The sequence below is a fragment of the Lissotriton helveticus genome, chromosome 3_1, assembly GCF_964261635.1.
Source record: "Lissotriton helveticus chromosome 3_1, aLisHel1.1, whole genome shotgun sequence".
NCBI lineage: Eukaryota > Metazoa > Chordata > Amphibia > Caudata > Salamandridae > Lissotriton > Lissotriton helveticus.
In genome coordinates this window covers 1,407,461,730-1,407,480,733 of record NC_136061.1, presented here as the reverse complement: position 1 = coordinate 1,407,480,733, position 19,004 = coordinate 1,407,461,730, and the positions used below count along the sequence as shown (strand labels likewise).

At 46.4% G+C, this 19,004-nt stretch overlaps 1 protein-coding gene across 5 annotated transcripts in view; it reads right to left on the bottom strand.

The window, feature by feature from the left end:
* Window positions 1-19,004, bottom strand: part of CLASP1 (cytoplasmic linker associated protein 1) — a 1,618,163-nt gene that overhangs the window by 733,253 nt on the left and 865,906 nt on the right. For 3 of the 5 annotated variants that reach the window (XM_078682063.1, XM_078682065.1, XM_078682067.1), the window contains 3 exons: window positions 4,883-4,986; window positions 2,938-2,961; window positions 1,748-1,992 (listed from right to left, as the gene is read on the bottom strand). In XM_078682063.1, coding sequence (XP_078538189.1) covers window positions 1,748-1,992; window positions 2,938-2,961; window positions 4,883-4,986 — 373 coding nt within the window. The remainder of the gene's footprint in view (window positions 1-1,747; window positions 1,993-2,937; window positions 2,962-4,882; window positions 4,987-19,004) is intronic. The other 2 variants (XM_078682066.1, XM_078682064.1) reach the window with 1 other exon arrangement.

Genomic DNA, 19,004 nt, shown 5'->3' with positions numbered 1-19,004 from the left:
AAGCCATTTTGTACTTCTGGAAGCCATTTTGTTTTCCATGTGCTTGCCATGTGCTCTGTCCTACCTTTCTGTTAACTGCTCTTGTAGTCTGCCTAGAGACAAACTATGTTTAGCATCTTCCACCTTCGCACATGCCCATAAGGGCCTAGCTAGTAGAATGCACCTGCTTCTCTAGTATAACTGTCAGGCTATTTTTGCTGCTGCATGGAGAAGTAACTCTCCTCCCACTTTGTTGAGCAAGCAGATCTTGTATGCCCATCTTAGTCATTTTGCATGCTTACATGAGCCAGGACTGCCCCTTGGTCTTATGCTGAGTATGTAACCCTAAGCATATATAAAGCCCCAGTTTTCTGCACTCCTTAGACTGCCTCATTCAGTTGCTAAGGCTTCTGTGTGACGTAGTCTCACTCATTTGAGGTTAATAAAAATGCTCTTTTATATTTCAGCTTCTGTGCCAATTTCTTCTTTGTTGGTTTAAAAGGACCAAGTATCAGTGGGACCCCTGTTTCAGGTTTCAATGTTCTTCACGCCGGGAAACGGCGGGTAGGGAGGCGACAAGAGGGGGCACCTGTCCTGGGGGGGCGGCGTCCACCGCGGAAGGAGGACAAGGCCTCAGAGACACACTGAAAGACCTACCAGCCGGTGAGCTACGCCCATAGGGCCGCGGCAAAAGGCGATTCCGCAGACTAAACCGGCAGCTCCTTGCCTCCGAGGTAGGGGACGGATGCTGGGACGACACCGACCTGGATAAGAGCATCGGCAGCAACTTTATCCGGCGCTCCCGCTGTGATTTAGGCTTAAGGTGTTGGCAGGTGTCGCAACTCTCCGAGTCGTGGTGCTCACCCAGGCACCACATGCAAATCGCATGAAGGTCAGTCGTCGACATGGGACTTGCACAAGAGGTACACGTCTTGAAGCCCGAAGGCATTCGCACACTGTTCCACTAAACGCCAAAGCGTAAAAAAATGGAAGGCCTGAAAACAGGCCAGGACAGTAATCCAGATCCGCGTTGCACGCGGAAAGAGAAAAAAACTGACGTAGGGTGGGACTTCTGTATCCTCGCTGACGTCACCCGCGTGGGCGACGTCAGGGCGAAGTCACGTGGAGCCGTCCCCCCAGCGCGCATGGATGCTGTGGCAGAAAAGTTTTCCGGATCCAGTCTCACGCCTGGGGGTAATTCTACGTTCAGGAATCTGCGGCTAGTAGTCTATTAGATTCTGATTGCAGAACTTGAAACAAGGATACCAACCTAATTTAGAGATTACAATTTCAAATTCCTTCACGTTTACAGAGCATTCTAAAGCTTTCAATTTTCAATGTTGCTTTTAATGTACCTTATTAATCTGCTAACACCATTTAATTTGATAAACAGTCGCGGACCCCATGAGAATGTGTCACACCACAGTTTAAAAACTGCTGCACTAGAAGAAAGAAGCCTTCTCGAGAAATTCCACAATTATGGTGATCTGTCTCCTGTCGCGACTGCTGTGGTAAGTCTTCTGTCGCGACTGCTGTGGTGAGCCCACTGTTAGTTATGTGCACATAGTTATAAAAAACAAAATCAACTGCGATGAACTAAAAATCTAAGGAAGATGCCATAAGTCCAATACTTATAATCAGTGCAATAATATCTCTGAGCCATCATGGTGAAGCAATAGTGTGAAATACTGTAGCACAAAGGTCTTGATATATTTAGATTCATCATAAATACATTCTAAAATATGGATATTAAATGTGCAATCCTTACCTTAGGGTCCTGTGGCTCTTTAATAAATTCTGAAGGCCTACTAGCCCTTCTTTCCTTTCGGACCAGTTGGAGCTTGCACAGTGATTAAGAACTTCTGCCACGTCCTCGGTCTGTCTCAGGTAATGGGGGATACCTCCATTCCGAGAACCATAAGACCTTTCTGAGCAAGCACTTGATGCATCACTGTTTGCATCGTCATCTGAATACATCCCATAGGGCTCATATCTTCTTCTCACTGGCTTTTTCTAAAGAATAAAGGCATATGGTTAAAGGTGTAAATATAGCCAACACTAAAGTAAAACCATCAAAAAGAAACTAGTAGCTTGTGCATGCTATAGGCAACATGAAGGTTTAATGTACATATATAGTCGAACTTTACGGATGTGAAGAGTCTGCTAAATTAACATTTGCCTTCCTTTCTTAAAGGAAAAAGCTAGGATAAGTTTGAAATGGTGGCTTAAACCCAAGCCCACTCTAGTGTTAGGACCATAGTACCACTTGGATGCATAAAAAAAAGTAAAACCCAAATTGAGTGTCTTTTGAATACAACTGTCAGAGTGTGTTAGAAAGCCCCTGCCTGCCAAATAAGTGATTTGTACATAAAAATGAAGGGAACATATAAAATTAAAATTAGAAAAACAATTTACCTAACTAATACATTTTAGCTACTGTAGGCTGGCTGGCTACTGCACCTGCAATGCGAAGTTGATGATGGCACAACAATCTCTTTTTTTCCTGGGTCATTAATCTGAGATTAGTATAGGATGACTGCTATCAGAGAGACACATCTTAAAATTCTGAAAAGTATTTTTTAGCAAATTCTCAGATATTTAGGGAAATTCCCAAGGGTTATTTTAGGGCAACGTTTTTTTCAATAATTAATCCTTCCATAAAATTCTTCCACTTTATTTATAAGATTGAAATCAATTCTCTTAAAGTTTATGGCCAAGTTACTGTAACTTTAATGTGCACACTTAAAAGGGATTGGTAGCAACACAACAAGGCAATTAGTAGACAGTGCAATGGATTAAGTGGGTGCAACAATAGACAAAGGTGGACAAAACAGTTAAATGACACCTTATATGATACACAAGTTCAAGAAGCTGTAAAAACAGTGTCCTCAACTGCATAATAGTTTTAGGAAAAGGAAAGAGTGGGAACAGAAAACAAAGAGACATGCATACTGGTACCTTACTCCTTGGGTCTCCTAACAGCTGAAGGCAGGAAAGTATTCAGGGTGAGAAAAATCACAGAGACTTACATCAGAAGAAAGATGAAGATCATTTTGGCAATAGATTTCATGTATTTAATAACTTTGTTCCAATCAAATCAACACAGCAATATATAATTCAAACCTGACAACACTTATTGAAACTAAACCAAGCCATCACCCTCAAGATCTCTAAGTGACCATCAGATTGCTTCAAAAAACAATTCTGGTACAGCATTGTTTTAACTAGGTGGTGTTTATGAGATTTACAAACATATTATTTTACTGTAACTGTACCTTTTTAATACGTAGGTACGAAATGAAGGGTTACGCGTCTCGGTTCTGATTGATTGTGGTTTGCTTTGCGCACTTCTGGAGGGCAGTGTGGCATTTGTTCATTGATTATCTATTTTGATTATAGGCATTGCCTGTGTAGGCATGAGGTTTCAAGAGTTAAATTAATGTCAGAAATGTCTTGTTAGTGTTGTTCAGCACTTGTTAGTGTTGTTCAGCATGCTATTTGTTTTATATTAGAAAGGGTTATTGTTTATGTTGGAAAGGGAGCCTATAGGCACTTTTTTTGTGAATTTGTATCCCATCAGCGAAGAGAAACATGCTGCCTTTCCTCAAGCACATAAAGAAATGAACAAAACAACAGGCCTACATGAAGAAACAGCATGCTGAACAACAGGTTCCAAACATTTTCCGATATACATTTATTTTTGGACGCAGCATGCCTGCACGCGCAACATTTGCAATTGAAATAGAATGGATAAGTAAGGCTTTCAGAGGTGCCTGGGGTACACTGCAGATAGACAGCTGGAACAGAGACACGCTACCTTTTAAAATGCACAAAAACATTGTTAATTCTCAAATTGTGCTGAAGGGCCGCAGACAACGGGAGTGGGTGGGAACAAAGGGAATGAGGACATGGGGAGGGGGGCGGAAGCATGGTGAACACGACAACGGGAGGGGGACAGGAGCAAAGTAAAACACAACAGGAAGTTAAAAAACAACCTGAGGCAAAATAAAAAGGTAGTGCAGGTACCAAAACAAATGGCCAGTATTGAAAGGATCCATGCAGCAGGGGCAAACGCCAGGGTGGAAACAAAACAGCCGCAATGCCGGACAAATGTACTCTGTCCACAAACCAAAACTATGGCATTTAGAAAGGCAGTTTAAGTAATCAGTCGCAAGCGGTGGGCATGTGGCGGGAGTCTTCTAACTTCACATAGACATTATAGCATGCAGAGCAGCACTTGGGCACTGCCTCTAGGCTCGACTGAAAAAGAACTGTGGAGTCTTCTAACTTCACATAGACATTATAGCATGCAGAGCAGCACGTGGGTGCTGCCTCTAGGCTCGACTGAAAAAGAACTGTGGCCGAAAAAGGAAATAGTATCAACCTGAATTAAAAAGAAAAACAGCTGCTAAACATACTTCTGTCTGCAACTGGCCACAAAAGGAAATGAGTAGAGGGAGAGAGATATAAAAAGAAAGGGAGACAAACCAAGGAGAACACATAGATGAATTTAAGAATGTTGTACACTCTTGTGGCACATCATTAAGTGGTGAAAAAATCCCAGTAGACGAAAATAGCAGTGAACCAGACTAAAGACCAAATAAAGTTTGCTAACTTAAAAGAAAAAATGCTGCACAAGACACAAACCATTACCTGTCAAAAATATGTATGCCTCTGGAAGTGTTAATTTATGTATTGAATCATCGTGTTATTAAGTATTGTACACAAGCAGCAAACATCAAATGGAGTTTGGTGGAGCTATTACCCCGGGCATATTCATAAGGTTTAAATGGGGCCTTAGAGACCGCTTAAGCTATCTTCCCAGACTATTGTTTTTCCCCCCAAAAAAGTCATAATAAACTCAAAAGAGGGGTCTATTGGTCAACATAGTGATCGTTCTTACCAGCGCATCAGCAACAGCCGCCTCCAGATCGGTGCTGGTACTAAGGACCCTCATGGCACTCATAGAAGCAGGCACTCTCCCCGGCTGCCCGAGTCCAAACCGGTCTGTGTCAAAGACAAGGCCAGGTGAACATTAACACTCATCAATCTCAGTATTAGAACGATGGCATATCACATCACCGCCACAGTACCACAGAGCAGACAGACCTCTCTTGATTGTCTCTTACCTACCATTAAGGACACCATTGAGTTGCTACAAAAAATGCCCCGTGTAACCCATTCAGTTTCCACAATTTCACAGGGCAGATGGAGGCAAGAACATGCAGAGGAAACTCTGTAGCAATCAGACACATGCTACTTAAAGAATGCAACCAACTTTTTATACAAACTGATACTAAACCCCCTTTTAGATACTTTCTCTCTCAAAATACTGACCAGCGATAGTCAACGGATTTGAATGGAAGGACCACTGTTGCAAAAAAGGCCAACTTCTACCCACGATTATGTCCTCCCACCCCACCACCTCCTCATGAAGAGAGGAGATGGGTTCCAAATAAAGCTGCGGGGCCTGATGGAATCCCAGGCGACCTCATAAGGGTCAACACACAAGAATGGAGCAGCCTAATTGCCGCACTTCTGAATGCTGTTTTGAGGGGTGGAGCACTCCCGGCCTCATGGAAGGGAGCGGAGGTCGTCCCTATTTTTAAGAAAGGGACTCGGGACGAACCCGCAAATTATCGCCCAATCAGCTTGCTCGACTCTACGCAGAAGATTGCTGGCAAAGTAGTCCTAGGAAGGATCCAGCAGTGGATGGAGGATGAAACAAGCATTGAAAATGCAATAGGTCTCGCAATAGAAGAGTTTGACATTTTTCGTTTTGCATATAGATGAGTGGCGTTGCGTGGATGAGTGGCGTTGCGTGGATGAGTGGCGTTGCGTGGGTGAGTGGCGTTGCGTGGGTGAGTGGCGTTGCGTGGGTGAGTGGCGTTGCGTGGGTGAGCGGCGTTGCGTGGATGAGCGGCGTTGCGTGGCTGAGCGGCGTTGCGTGGCTGAGCGGCGTTGCGTGGCTGAGTGGCGTTGCGTGGCTGAGTGGCGTTGCGTGGCTGAGTGGCGTTGCGTGGGTGAGTGGCGTTGCGTGGGTGAGTGGCGTTGCGTGGGTGAGTGGCGTTGCGTGGGTGAGTGGCGTTGCGTGTGTGTGTGGCGTTGCGTGTGTGTGTGGCGTTGCGTGTGTGTGTGGCGTTGCGTGTGTGTGTGGCGTTGCGTGGGTGAGTGGCGTTGCGTGGGTGAGTGGCGTTGCGTGGGTGAGTGGCGTTGCGTGGGTGAGTGGCGTTGCGTGGGTGAGTGGCGTTGCGTGGGTGAGTGGCGTTGCGTGGGTGAGTGGCGTTGCGTGTGTGAGTGGCGTTGCGTGTGTGAGTGGCGTTGCGTGTGTGAGTGGCGTTGCGTGTGTGAGTGGCGTTGCATGTGTGAGTGGCGTTGCGTGTGTGTGTGTGGCGTTGCGTGTGTGTGTGTGGCGTTGCGTGTGTGTGTGGCGTTGCGTGGGTGAGTGGCGTTGCGTGGGTGAGTGGCGTTGCGTGGGTGAGTGGCGTTGCGTGGGTGAGTGGCGTTGCGTGGGTGAGTGGCGTTGCGTGGGTGAGTGGCGTTGCGTGGGTGAGTGGCGTTGCGTGGGTGAGTGGCGTTGCGTGGGTGAGTGGCGTTGCGTGGGTGAGTGGCGTTGCGTGGGTGAGTGGCGTTGCGTGGTTGAGTGGCGTTGCGTGTGTGAGTGGCGTTGCATGTGTGAGTGGCGTTGCATGTGTGAGTGGCGTTGCATGTGTGAGTGGCGTTGCATGTGTGAGTGGCGTTGCATGTGTGTGTGGCGTTGCGTGTGTGTGTGGCGTTGCGTGTGTGTGTGGCGTTGCGTGTGTGTGTGGCGTTGCGTGTGTGAGTGGCGTTGCGTGTGTGAGTGGCGTTGCGTGTGTGAGTGGCGTTGCGTGTGTGAGTGGCGTTGCGTGTGTGAGTGGCGTTGCGTGGCTGAGTGGCGTTGCGTGGCTGAGTGGCGTTGCGTGGCTGAGTGGCGTTGCGTGGGTGAGTGGCGTTGCGTGGGTGAGTGGCGTTGCGTGGTTGAGTGGCGTTGCGTGTGTGAGTGGCGTTGCGTGGTTGAGTGGCGTTGCATGTGTGAGTGGCGTTGCATGTGTGAGTGGCGTTGCATGTGTGAGTGGCGTTGCATGTGTGTGTGGCGTTGCATGTGTGTGTGGCGTTGCGTGTGTGTGTGGCGTTGCGTGTGTGGCGTTGCGTGTGTGAGTGGCGTTGCGTGTGTGAGTGGCGTTGCGTGTGTGAGTGGCGTTGCGTGTGTGAGTGGTGTTGCGTGGGTGAGTGGCGTTGCGTGGGTGAGTGGCATTGCGTGGGTGAGTGGCGTTGCGTGGGTGAGTGGCGTTGCATGGGTGAGTGGCGTTGCGTGGGTGAGTGAATGGTTAGCTGTTGCTTATGCGACGTATAGCACTTAATACTAAAGTAGGCAGACCTTCTTAGCCTTTGTGAGAATAATAGCAAAATAAAAATAAAAACCAGATCAAGTCAAGGACGCAAACGGCACCATGCTATTGTTTATTTACTCAGATGATTTGCATAAAAATGTAACTTGTGAGCACGTTTCTCTAACTCTCCAATAATCCCATTACAACACTTTGTACAAATGAGATTGGGACTCATCCTTCCGAAGTCGAGAAAAATGTGCAACGCTGTGTTGAAGTTAATTTTTTTAATTAACAAAATGCAAATAATGTGGAGAGATTTCAAGTGATTCAGGAATGGGCGCCCTTGTAAAGAGAAAGTACGGCCGGCCTGGGCAGTGATAGGGGAGGAGGGAGGAGAAATGCGAGTCACGGCAGCAGCAGCCTTTGATGTGCCTGCCGGCCGGCCGTGAATAATTAGGGGGTGAGAAATGCGCTCGGAGGGCTGCCTTTGATGTGGTAATGCGAGGCAGGCAGGCAGGCGGCTGGTGGCATTGTGCACGCGCTTTTTAGGGCTTGCGCAAGCGCAATGACCTAAAAAGCACATGCACTTGAAGGAATCGCCAGTGGAATCGCCAGTGGATAAACACTGGATAAGCCCCTATAGAGCTTCGCCAGCTATGCGCTGAAGCGCATCAGCAGGCGAGCCCTAAAAATCCTCTCGGATTTCCAGGCGGGATTTAGAACTGGCACGGGCACAATTGAGCAAACATTTCGGCTCCTCATGATAATTTGGAAAGTAGTTGTCTTGGGCAAAAGTAGCCTGTACCTCGCATTTATAGACCTACGCACTGCATTTGACTTAGTCCCACGAGACCAACTGTGGCGGGTTTTGGGCACTTTGGGTATTCCCCAGTACCTACTACACATGCTCATCCAACTACACGAGGACAATTTTGCTCAGATCAGGTGGGGGGATCAGGGCCAAAAAACTTCTCGCATCCCTGTGAAAAGGGGAGTCCGCCAGGGTTGTGTTCTTGCCCCCACTCTATTCTCTCTATATGTTAATGGAGTGGTGGAGCATCTCCTCAAACATCCGGCTGATGCACCGACCCTGGCTGGTAGGAAAATTCCTACTCTCCTCTTCGCAGACGACACCCTCCTGATCTCAAAAACACCTGCAGGCCTGCAATCCCTACTCACTGGTTTTAAAGACTTTTGCGTAGCAAGGGGTCTTTCTATAAACGTTAGCAAAACCAAGTTCCTGGTAATGAATTCCCGGAGGAAATTCATCACCCCACCACTTCTGGATTCTGTTCCATTAGAAAGAGTAAAGGAATTTGACTATTTGGGCATTCGTCTCAGTGACTCAATGAGCTGGCAACCCCACCAACAAAAGGCATCGCTGGCCCACAGGAAGGTGGTAGGGACACTTATGAAAGAACAACGGGCCTCTATCCTCAAACCTATTGGTCCTGTGCTGGACATCTACAGGGCAAGGGGGGTGAGTGCAGCCCTTTACGGATCAGAACTATGGGCTTTTCAGAACACAGACATCTTAACTAGAGTGGAAAATAAATTCCACAGAGACCTCATGGGTCTGCCGCACAGTACTCCTGCCCCCCCAATCCTACTTGATGCAGGTACTCGACCGATAGGTGATCAGGCAAGGTTGCGTCCCCTTCTCCTCTGGGCACGCATCTGGAGGGTACCCGAACTATCTAGTTATGCTGACGGGCTAAAAGAGCTGCTCTTGTCACCAGGCTGGACCAAAATCCGCTGGCTCAAAGAAACCAAGCGTCTTCTCATCGCACTAGGTCTCAAGGATGCATGGGTCAGCAGATCAGCTCCGCCCAAACAGACACTCAAGTCTTTGTATTGGTCATGGGTGACGAATGCCAGGAATTGTAATTCCTTCCTTTGCAGAACCACTGTTGAATTTCTTTTGCTTAAGGACGTTCCATGTTATGAATCTTACCTGGACCAGATTAGCAAACCATGGGACAGGGCACTCTACATCAAATTTAGGTTGGGTCTGTTGCCAGTGGGCAAACTGGTTGCCAGCTGGAGGTCATCATTGCATTCACCCTTATTTTGCCCGTTTTGCACCAGTAGGCCAGAGTCTGTGCCCCATCTTCTCTTTGAGTGTCCAGCCTACATTGCCCCGCGCCGCTCCTGGCTAAAGCCCTTGTGTAGGAGTCTTGGAACTAGATCTCACCTTGAGGCTCTTCGCATCCTAAGATCTGACCCCCGCCCTTTGTTTGCTTTCTGTCTAGCCAAATTCTTAGCATGGGCTTGGCGGATCAGGTCTCTTAAGTTAAAATCAGTACACAATCAGTAAGTTGTACATTCTGTTTTACTGCCTTCAGCAGCTTTCTGTAAATGATGTATAATATGAATTTGAATTGTTTTTATATGTACCTATCTTTTTAACAAAAAATGCTTGCTTGTAATGCTTTTTAAGATATGGTCAAATATCGAAATAAAGCTTGTTTCAAACTCTTACCTACCATTAAGGACACCATTGAGTTGCTACAAAAAATGCCCCGTGTAACCCATTCAGTTTCCACAATTTCACAGGGCAGATGGAGGCAAGAACATGCAGAGGAAACTCTGTAGCAATCAGACACATGCTACTTAAAGAATGCAACCAACTTTTTATACAAACTGATACTAAACCCCCTTTTAGATACTTTCTCTCTCAAAATACTGACCAGCGATAGTCAACGGATTTGAATGGAAGGACCACTGTTGCAAAAAAGGCCAACTTCTACCCACGATTATGTCCTCCCACCCCACCACCTCCTCATGAAGAGAGGAGATGTGTACCTGGTAGTAAGCACAGATATACCTTCAAAAAGTCTCTTTAAGTGTCTTGCAGCACTGCCTACCGCACAAAAATAGCCACCTTAAATATCCGCTTCACAGCAACCACCCCTTGGAGTACCTTCTGTACTCAGAGATGGAATGGAATGCCGAAAAGTTCTGTTTAGGTCAATTCTATTCAGAGGGCAGTGTGGTCTGATGGATGACTTGGTGGAAAGAGGGCTGCCAACTAAACAGACAGACAAATAAAAAGCAGTCACCACCTTATGAAAAGCAGAAGCCTCACTCACTGCTTTTGTAAAACCTGTCTGTATGAGAAAATCTCACTGTCTGGTGTGATGGTGCATGGAGGCAAGCCCCAGTCCTTGCTAGAATGAAAGACGAACTGAGAAGTTCAGTGGGCACGGGATGGGGGTCATAATCCAGATGACCCAGAGAATAGTTTTCTTTCCCAATGAAGTTACCACCAGATTATTAAAATATTCATGAATGAGTAAAAAGAAAGGAAATAATCCTGTCTCCGAGTCAGAATTTCCTACCTCCACAAGTGTTGAATATGGGAAACAAATTAGGGTTCCCATATTGTACACTTGTCGAGATAGGAAATTCCTTTCACCACATGTGATTGCACAGAATAGTGTTAAAATAGAGGTCCTCTTTAAGCCCCGACAAAAGCCCCTGGACTAGTCCTCTGGCATGTGGGCAGCCATAAACACTGTGGCTTTCTAGAGCATGAATGGACCACTGTACCCCTAATCATACAACAGTACATTTTTAAGTATACCTAAGGTACTTACGACTAATGAACAGGGTTTAAGTCTTATGAAGAACTCCCTCTCTGTGAGGTCGAGTCAGCCTTGGTAATACCAGTTCACCAAGGTGGATGTTGTTGCCGATTAAGAATGCCACAAAAAGTGGGTGAGGCCTCCTCATACAATAAGTGGCTTAGTAGCAGATCCCATGGTCTAGGCAAGTGCCAAAATAGGACACTTCCTCCATCAATACTAGTTTTTTCACAAACATTAGCAAAAGAATTATTAAATATCTCCGTGCGAGATAAAAATTGCCTTTCATCCGTGAGCCTTTTGTGCAACAAGCCAGTACCTTTTGATGAACATCAACTTTGTGGGTTGTTGATGGCTACACCCCATAGTTGAGTTCCTGAAGTATAAAATACGAGTCGTACATGGGTCCATTGTCCACTGTGCGGGACTCAAGCTGTACCAGACAGTTGTGTTCTTGAAGACCAAAACCGGTCTGCTGTCTTGCGTGCCCGTCTGGGGAGGACCTGGCTTGGCAGTTCTGACTGGATTGCTCCTATTGGAGCAGGGCCAGGCTGATTTGCTTATTGTTAGACCTTGTACACACTGGCATAGAGAGCATAAAAAAAGTGGTAGACAAGCCCCTGAAACATCGGTCAAGGCTACGCCCTGATGCTGGGCTCCGAGGTCTTCTAAGACTTCAGCCTGCCAGGGTCCCTGTGTCACAATCATTTGCATGAATTCTACAATCACCGGTGCACGCAGCTTATTTAGTGTCAGCCAGCAGTATAATAGGGGCAAGCCAGTGCCCGGGGATTTTTGCATTTAGATTGCCCCTATTGGGGAAATAACCTATGCCCGATCATGTTTACAGAGGTAAGTGCGGTTGTGAGAAAAGGGCTTTTGAAATGTATGGAGAAGTGATCCTGCCGAACATTCCAACACAGCGAGGCATCACTGCAATGGGCAGGATTGAGAAAGCAAAGCCAGCAAGTTCCAAATCTGGCACCTGAAAGGGCATGCAAACGTCCCAGAGGTTGCTTTTATGTGCCAGGTGTCTGAAGCGTGGAAAAGGCAGTGAGCTGGTTCCGGGATTGTCAGCCTGTTCTCTGTTCTGCTCTATGATGATTGCAACAATTATGTTTCTTTAGAAAGTTTTGAAAAAAAGTATGTGTTTAAGGAAAAGAGAACGGCTTTTAACATGAGCGGATATTGATGAACTGTCCCTGGTCCCCAGTGCTTAATTTGAGCAGGTGCTCAGCCCCGGCCCTTCTTTCGCAGGGCCGGGGCTACATTTTCTGACCCTGCAGGTGTTGGTCTCAATATTAATTGTTCAAATTCAAAATAAAAAGAATAACATACATTGCATGGTGACTGGCTGGTAAATGTTAATAGGCAGCCCGGCATACGCCTGTCCAGGCAGGCATGATTGCGCTTCACCAGGTTAGTGATGATGTCATCACCCTGATCACAAATCCAAGAAGTCATCGACAAACTATGGCTTGCATTCTATTCCCCTAGTCTGCTGCACCCTGCCACTGCCTGAGCCTAAACCTCCCATTGGATAATTGTAGCTGGGGGCTGGCTCATGGCGGAGTTGAGGCAAGGAAGCTGCAGGAGCACATTTGGAACTTGGTAGCATATCCAGCAGCATTGCATTGCTGCTATCCCCAATGTGCTCAATGCGGCTGTGGCCCAACACAACTTTTGTGCGCCATGGCTTCACCTGTAGAATCTGTGCGCTGCACCCCAGCATGGTAATTGCTGAGCGTGAGTGAGTTCAGTAGCCACCACAGCCATACTTACCGGCATTGGCAGCATTGCTGCTGGGGACAATACCTGTGCTGTAGCAGGCAGGGTCACAGTAAGCTGAGCAGTGGATGCCGATGCTGTCGCCATCCCTGGACCTACTAATTACAGGCAGCACTAGCAGTGACATGACCTGCTGTGCTCGAGCAGCCCCCTGTTCTACAATAAACCCAGTCATACCACACTGATTAATATATGCAAAAAAGCATTTTCATTTGGTGTACATTTTATTTTTGCACTCGGTGTAGGTAAGAAAGTAAATACGTCATCTTCCCCTTCTTTAGGAATGACAACAGGAAGAGTTCAAAATAGCAGGGTCATGTACAGGCTGACGACAGGGGTCACAGGCAGCAGCAGTGTTAGAGATGAGAGACAGCAAAGTAAAGAGGTGAAGAAACAACAAGAGAGGAGAGAGATAAAACAGAGCTAAGTAGAAGAAAAGGAGGAGAGAAAATCAGATACAAAGAGAAAGCAGCCATGATGTGAAGAAGAGAGCATTAAGAAGAGAGAAGATAGAATGAAAGGATGTGGAGGACAGGACAGAGGGAAAAAAGCAGACAAATGATAAAACGGAGACACAGCTAATCACTGCTAGATAGTGATAGTAAAGAGCCAAGATCAAGGGGAGAGAGAGAGCAGAGCATGGATAAAAGTGAAGAGAAAAAAGGGCAGGGCTAAAATGAATAGAGGGCAAATCAGAAATGCAGGGTGTGACAAAGATGATCGAAAACAATTAGAGAGGTGAGAGGATAGGCTCTTGGAGCAAAGACTTCGGGGACAGACAACAGTTCAAGGTTAGAAGATAGAGACCAGGGCCGGACTGGGAACAGAAACAGGCCCTAGCAAACTACTCAGCCGGCAACCCCTGGGGTGGGGGGGGGGGTGGGGAGTGCAGCTGAGCAATTTGCGAGGGCCGGTTTTGGCCGATTATGTTACAGGTGGCTGATATTGCCGACCCCCTGTAACAAAAACGGCCACCCAGGGGCCCAAAACCGACAAAACCGGCCCCCTCCATAGTAGCCTACCGGGGAAATGCCCGGTGCCCGCTATGGCTAGTCCGGCCCTGATAGAGACTGAGGCAGTGAGAGTGTTGAAAGTGGGGCTCACCGGAGGAAGAAGTGAGCGATGGCCTCCTTGGCAAAATTTTCAGCACCTGCACTTCTTTTTTTTTACAAATTAAGCACTGCTGGACCCTAATTTTTAATGTCTGCTTTCTAGTTTCTTCTTAATCATTCTTTTTTTAATTTTTGTACAGATTGTATTGAGTTTTATCATCGGTACAGTAACAATTTAGTCATTTCAAATTAGTACATCCATTACAAGCTCTTCTATAGAAGATGCAATGTCTGCTATGTTGTCAGAGAAATCTGAAATGTCTTCTAATATTAGAACTATAACGGTTGCCCCCCCCCCCTGTTGCCTGGAGTTGCAGTTTGTATCTGACAGAAACACATTGTCTGGGTTAAGGGCGAATCCCAAAGGGTGGTCAGAAGCTCGCCTGACAGGACTGTCATGAAGGAGAGGAAATATGGGAAGGAGAGAGATACTGAGTTGACGGATGTGGGCGAAGGTAAGTGGGACAGTCATAAGTATATAGAAGCCTTAGACTAGCATGTGCACAATGCAAATGAGACAAAAAGGTGAGAAATGGGGGCAGGATTCAAAAACAAAAATGATAAAAAGAAGTGAGTAGGTAGGAGAAGAAATGCAATACACAGGAATATACAAAAGTAGATGAAACAAGTATAAAGTTGTAGCAGCTTTGAAACTCGCTCCTCAACTGCAGGAGTCGGATGAGATGGCTAGGATAATAATCTCAAATTAATCGCCGTGCGCCTGTGCACTTCCAGCTAAAAAGAAGTGCTTTCTATGGGCTTGCTCGAGCTCTCGGTCATAGACGGCCATGCTAAGGTGTAGAACAGTGTTTTGGGAGACCGGCTAACTAAGACAGCCAAATCAGTCATTCTGTTAACTAGGTCCATGCTGGATAACCCCAAAATATTGAGATTTAATTTTAAATCACCAGAAATCCAGAGCTTTTTCCCCCAGGAAAATAGGTTCTCTTGGTTGGGGATATATTTGTATGCCTGTAATAATGGAATGGCACCTCGTTCCAGAGTGAGAACTCATTATGATATTTGTGGCGTGTAAGTAAGAGGACATCACCTGCATTTTACATTCATATGCCAATGCCTGAGGCTTGTGGAAAGTCTTGTCTTACGAACCTTCAGAGCAGTCCACAAGCAAATGTTTCCACTACAACCAATGGATGTCGTTCTAGTCACGAAACTACCACGGCTGTCATGGTATTCGGTTCTGCAATACAAAACCACTTCGAAACGCTTCCTCGACACGGGGCGACCTGCTGGCGATGCTAAGGGCTCCATTGGAGGCAGCTTCAGAGTGCAAGCAGACGGCGTTTACGATGGAGCTTTTTCGTGCATTTTGGTCAATGCCTAACGCAAAATTATGGGCTAGCCCGCAGAATGTGATGAGGCACCACTGAGTCTTACATAACTCGAAGACTTACTTGTATTTGGCTGAGTGCGGGCCCCCTGAAGGGGCTACAAGGGGTCCTGTTATGAGTCAGACTGGAGTACATCGAAGTAAAGAATTGTATTCCAGCCACAGTGTGGATTGTAAACAAATAAGAGATTGTTTCAAAGGGGGGCGTCACCATGGGCATCACCGGCATAAAAAAGTATAAAAATCCGGAACTGGGACTTTTGTTTCATCCAAGCTGTAACCGGTCTCTGTCTGGCGATAAAGGTGTTTCACGGTGCTTACTGTCCAGTACTGTATACTTCAAGAACTGGGTATTATAACATTTTAAAGATGAACGTTCCAAGGTATGTGGATACTCCCAGGTTAGTTCTACGTCAGCTTTATTGAAAATATTACTTACTACAGAAGAAAACGTTTTAAAATGGACAAGACCGCCAAATAATAAGTGGTTCTGACTGTTCTACCTGAAAAACCTCATGTCTATCGTTTTAAAATTACCCTCCATAACAGCTCCAGAAAGTTAAAAGTGAATTTCCTTCTGTGACCAGAAGATGGAAGCAAAGACCTTATAAGCTAGCTAGCACACTAGTTGTAAAATTACTGCTTCAACAGTTTCTGCTCGTTTTTTCAGAGCCCTGAACACAATTAAAACCACACGTCGATTCACAAAACATTAAGTCAACATTTTGGCTACCACCAAAAGCTGAATTTGTAGTCTGGATTCCCAAACCCAAATTCGCAGAAGCGGGTTTTGTAAAATTTTACACCCGCAAACTTAACTTACAACAGAGGAAATATCGGGCACCCCCGAGGTATAACTTTGCAACTAGGGATGAGAAAAATGCTTTGCGCAAAGGGAGTGCGGAGTGAACATTGGGAATGTAGTGTGCAAGCAATAACTTCACAATACCCGTAGGTTGTGCAACTCTATTTGCACCTAAGTATGCAGAATGGATGAGAAAGCCAATAAATGTTCATATTTTCAAGGAATGTTTTGCTCAGTTGAATTCGAACAAAATAAGCGCGTGCAAGAAATGGCAACCAAGTAGAGTTAAGATCTTGAGGGGGTACATTATTATTATTATTAATTAGCATTTCTAAAGTGCATGGCTACCCAGAGGCATCCCAGCGCTAGCGGCAGTTAAGGCTGAGAGGGAGAGCTAGCAGTTATTCTTCTGAACAAAACATGTTTTCAGTCCCTTCCGAAAACGGAGGTGGGCGTTTCGTGTCAGATGTTAAGGGGGATGGAGTTCCACAGTCCCGCTGCGTAGTATGAAAAGGAACGGCCTCCGCTCCGCTGCCTATTAATTTTAGGAATGCAGGCTAGATTTAAGTTCTCTGAGCGAGGAGATTTTCTGGGAATATATGCTGGGAATATATGTGTGAAGTAGTGTGGCTCACTGGTTAGAGGCGGCAGACCCGAGAGCAGAGGACGGCCCGGGACCAGGGTTCGATTCCCGGCGCGGCAGGTTTCTGGACCAGGGTCAGCGGACTCGATAATTCTCTCGCCTCGGTGCCCACTCTGATCAGCGTTCACACTCGGCAACTCTGGGCATTAGCTTGCCTCATCTTCACTAACGGCCCCACCAGACCGCCGGGGATGCCTGGTCTCACCCTGGAGATACCCATTAAGGGACCATCTCTCAGGGAAGCCAGGAAGGGTTTCGCAGCGGTCGAAGCGCCTTGGGACCCTACGGGTAAGTAGTGCGCTATATAAATGCCTATACATACATACATACATACATACATACATACATACTGTGATCAGGCCATCAGGGGACGATTGTTTCGGGGGCCTGTGCCCCTGAGAGCCTTATGAGCAATGCATAAGGCCGTAAAGGAGATCCTTTCCTTTATTGGTAGCCAGTGGAGGGCTTGCAGACTGCATGCTGCCGCAACCTGTCAAAAGTCGTGTGGCACAGTTTTGGGCCACCTGGAGTTTCCTTAAGGTGAACTTCGGGGCTCCCAGATACAATGAATTACAGTAGTCCACCCACGAAAGAATCAAGTCCTGGACTACTATTTTCTTGGAAGCAGGGGGCAGTAGGGGAAGAACCTTCCGTAGCTTTCTAAAAGTGCCATGACAGGCCCCCGTCACTGCCACTGCCGGTTGGTCAAGTTTAAGTGAATCATCCAGCCAAACCCTAAGGCTCTTGATCTTGGACTTCAAGACTTGGGTGAGGAGAAGGGGAAGGGGGAGGGGGGGGGGGGAGGCAGGCAAGGAGGCCATGACAGTGTGGGGGTTAGCTTGGCAGTATTGCCCAAGTACATGATCTCTGTTTTTTCTCCGTTCAGTTTAAGACAGGAGTGTTTCATCCAGGAGGCTACTTTTCCTAGGCAGAGCTCTAAGTCTGCCGGATCAGTGCGTGGATGATTTAGAGATATCACCAGCTGAGTGACATCCGCGTAGGTGACCACCCTGATCCCATACAGCTGGATGACCTCAGCTAGTGGCCTCACATATGCGTTAAATAAAGTGGACTCAGAGAAGATCCCTGGAGCACTCCATAGGTCAAAGGGAGAGGACTGGAGATATGGTCCCCTGCAAAGACATGGAAAGTTCTGCCATTGAGGAATGATTGGATCCAGGAGATGGCACTTCCAGCAACCCCAGTTCTGTTTAGCCGATCAATAAGAATATCAAAGTTGACCGCGTCAAAAGCCGCGTTGAGGTCCAGAAGGATGATGGCCGCCACTCCTCCCTGGTCCACTATCCTTCTAGCTTCCTCAACCACAGCCATGAGAGCAGAATCCGTGCCGTGCTGAGGGCGGAAACCTGTCTGATATTGATGGAGTAGCTCATGGGTTTCGAGGAAGACAGATAAAGTGAAGTTTATATGTTTTTCTAAGATCTTATTAAGTAATGGGAGGAGGGATATAGGACGATAGTTGCTCAGAGCTTCGGGGTCCAGACTGGGTTTTTGAGTAGTGCTTTTACCACTGCATGCTTCCAAATCGGTGGTACATGACCGTTGGTAATTGACATGTTAAGCACCTCCTGGATAACTGGAAGAATCACGTCTTTAGCCTTGGATAGGATGTGCGGAGGGGATACTATGGGAGATCCGGATTTAATTTTAGTAATATTTTTAGCAAAAGTCTCCATATCCAGGAGAGGAAATTCCTCCAGGGTGGGAATAGCTACTACCCCTTCCCCCTGCCCATGTTGCCCAGTGACCACCGTCGAAAGGCTATCGGGATCACAAAGTAATGGACATATAGGACATAATGGACATACATGATGTGAAACATTAATCCTTACAGTAGATTCAGATTTTAACGCAGGGCTTTGGGATACCATTTGTGAGACACAAACCGGGAGTATTTCTTCCATGACCGGATAAAAAAAAAACTCTTCTGCATTAAGATTAAGAGGTATCGGAGTATGGAATGGAGCACGGTAAAAAATAATTATTTGCTGCATTATTTTAAATTCCAACCAGTAAGGGAATACATTCAACGCTTTTGACACTCAGCTTATGTGTGGAATGCAGACTGTAAAACGTACCCTTTGAGCAGAATGTATTACATAAAAAGGGTTTAAAAAAACGAAAACATTTCGAATGTACTAGGTCAATTTACAAAATAAAAACAATTATTTAGCATAGACTAAAAGAACATGCTTTGTCCAGTCAAAGGCTGTTTAGCACTGAGCGTTGAGCTCTTTCCCCGTCAATGCACAAATAGCAACGAGATAGATGCATAAGGCTTTGTTCTCCCAGGTTCATGTTATTAAAACAATGTCAACATATCACTCCTGACAGAAAGTAATTATACAGCGAAGTGTTCCATTTAG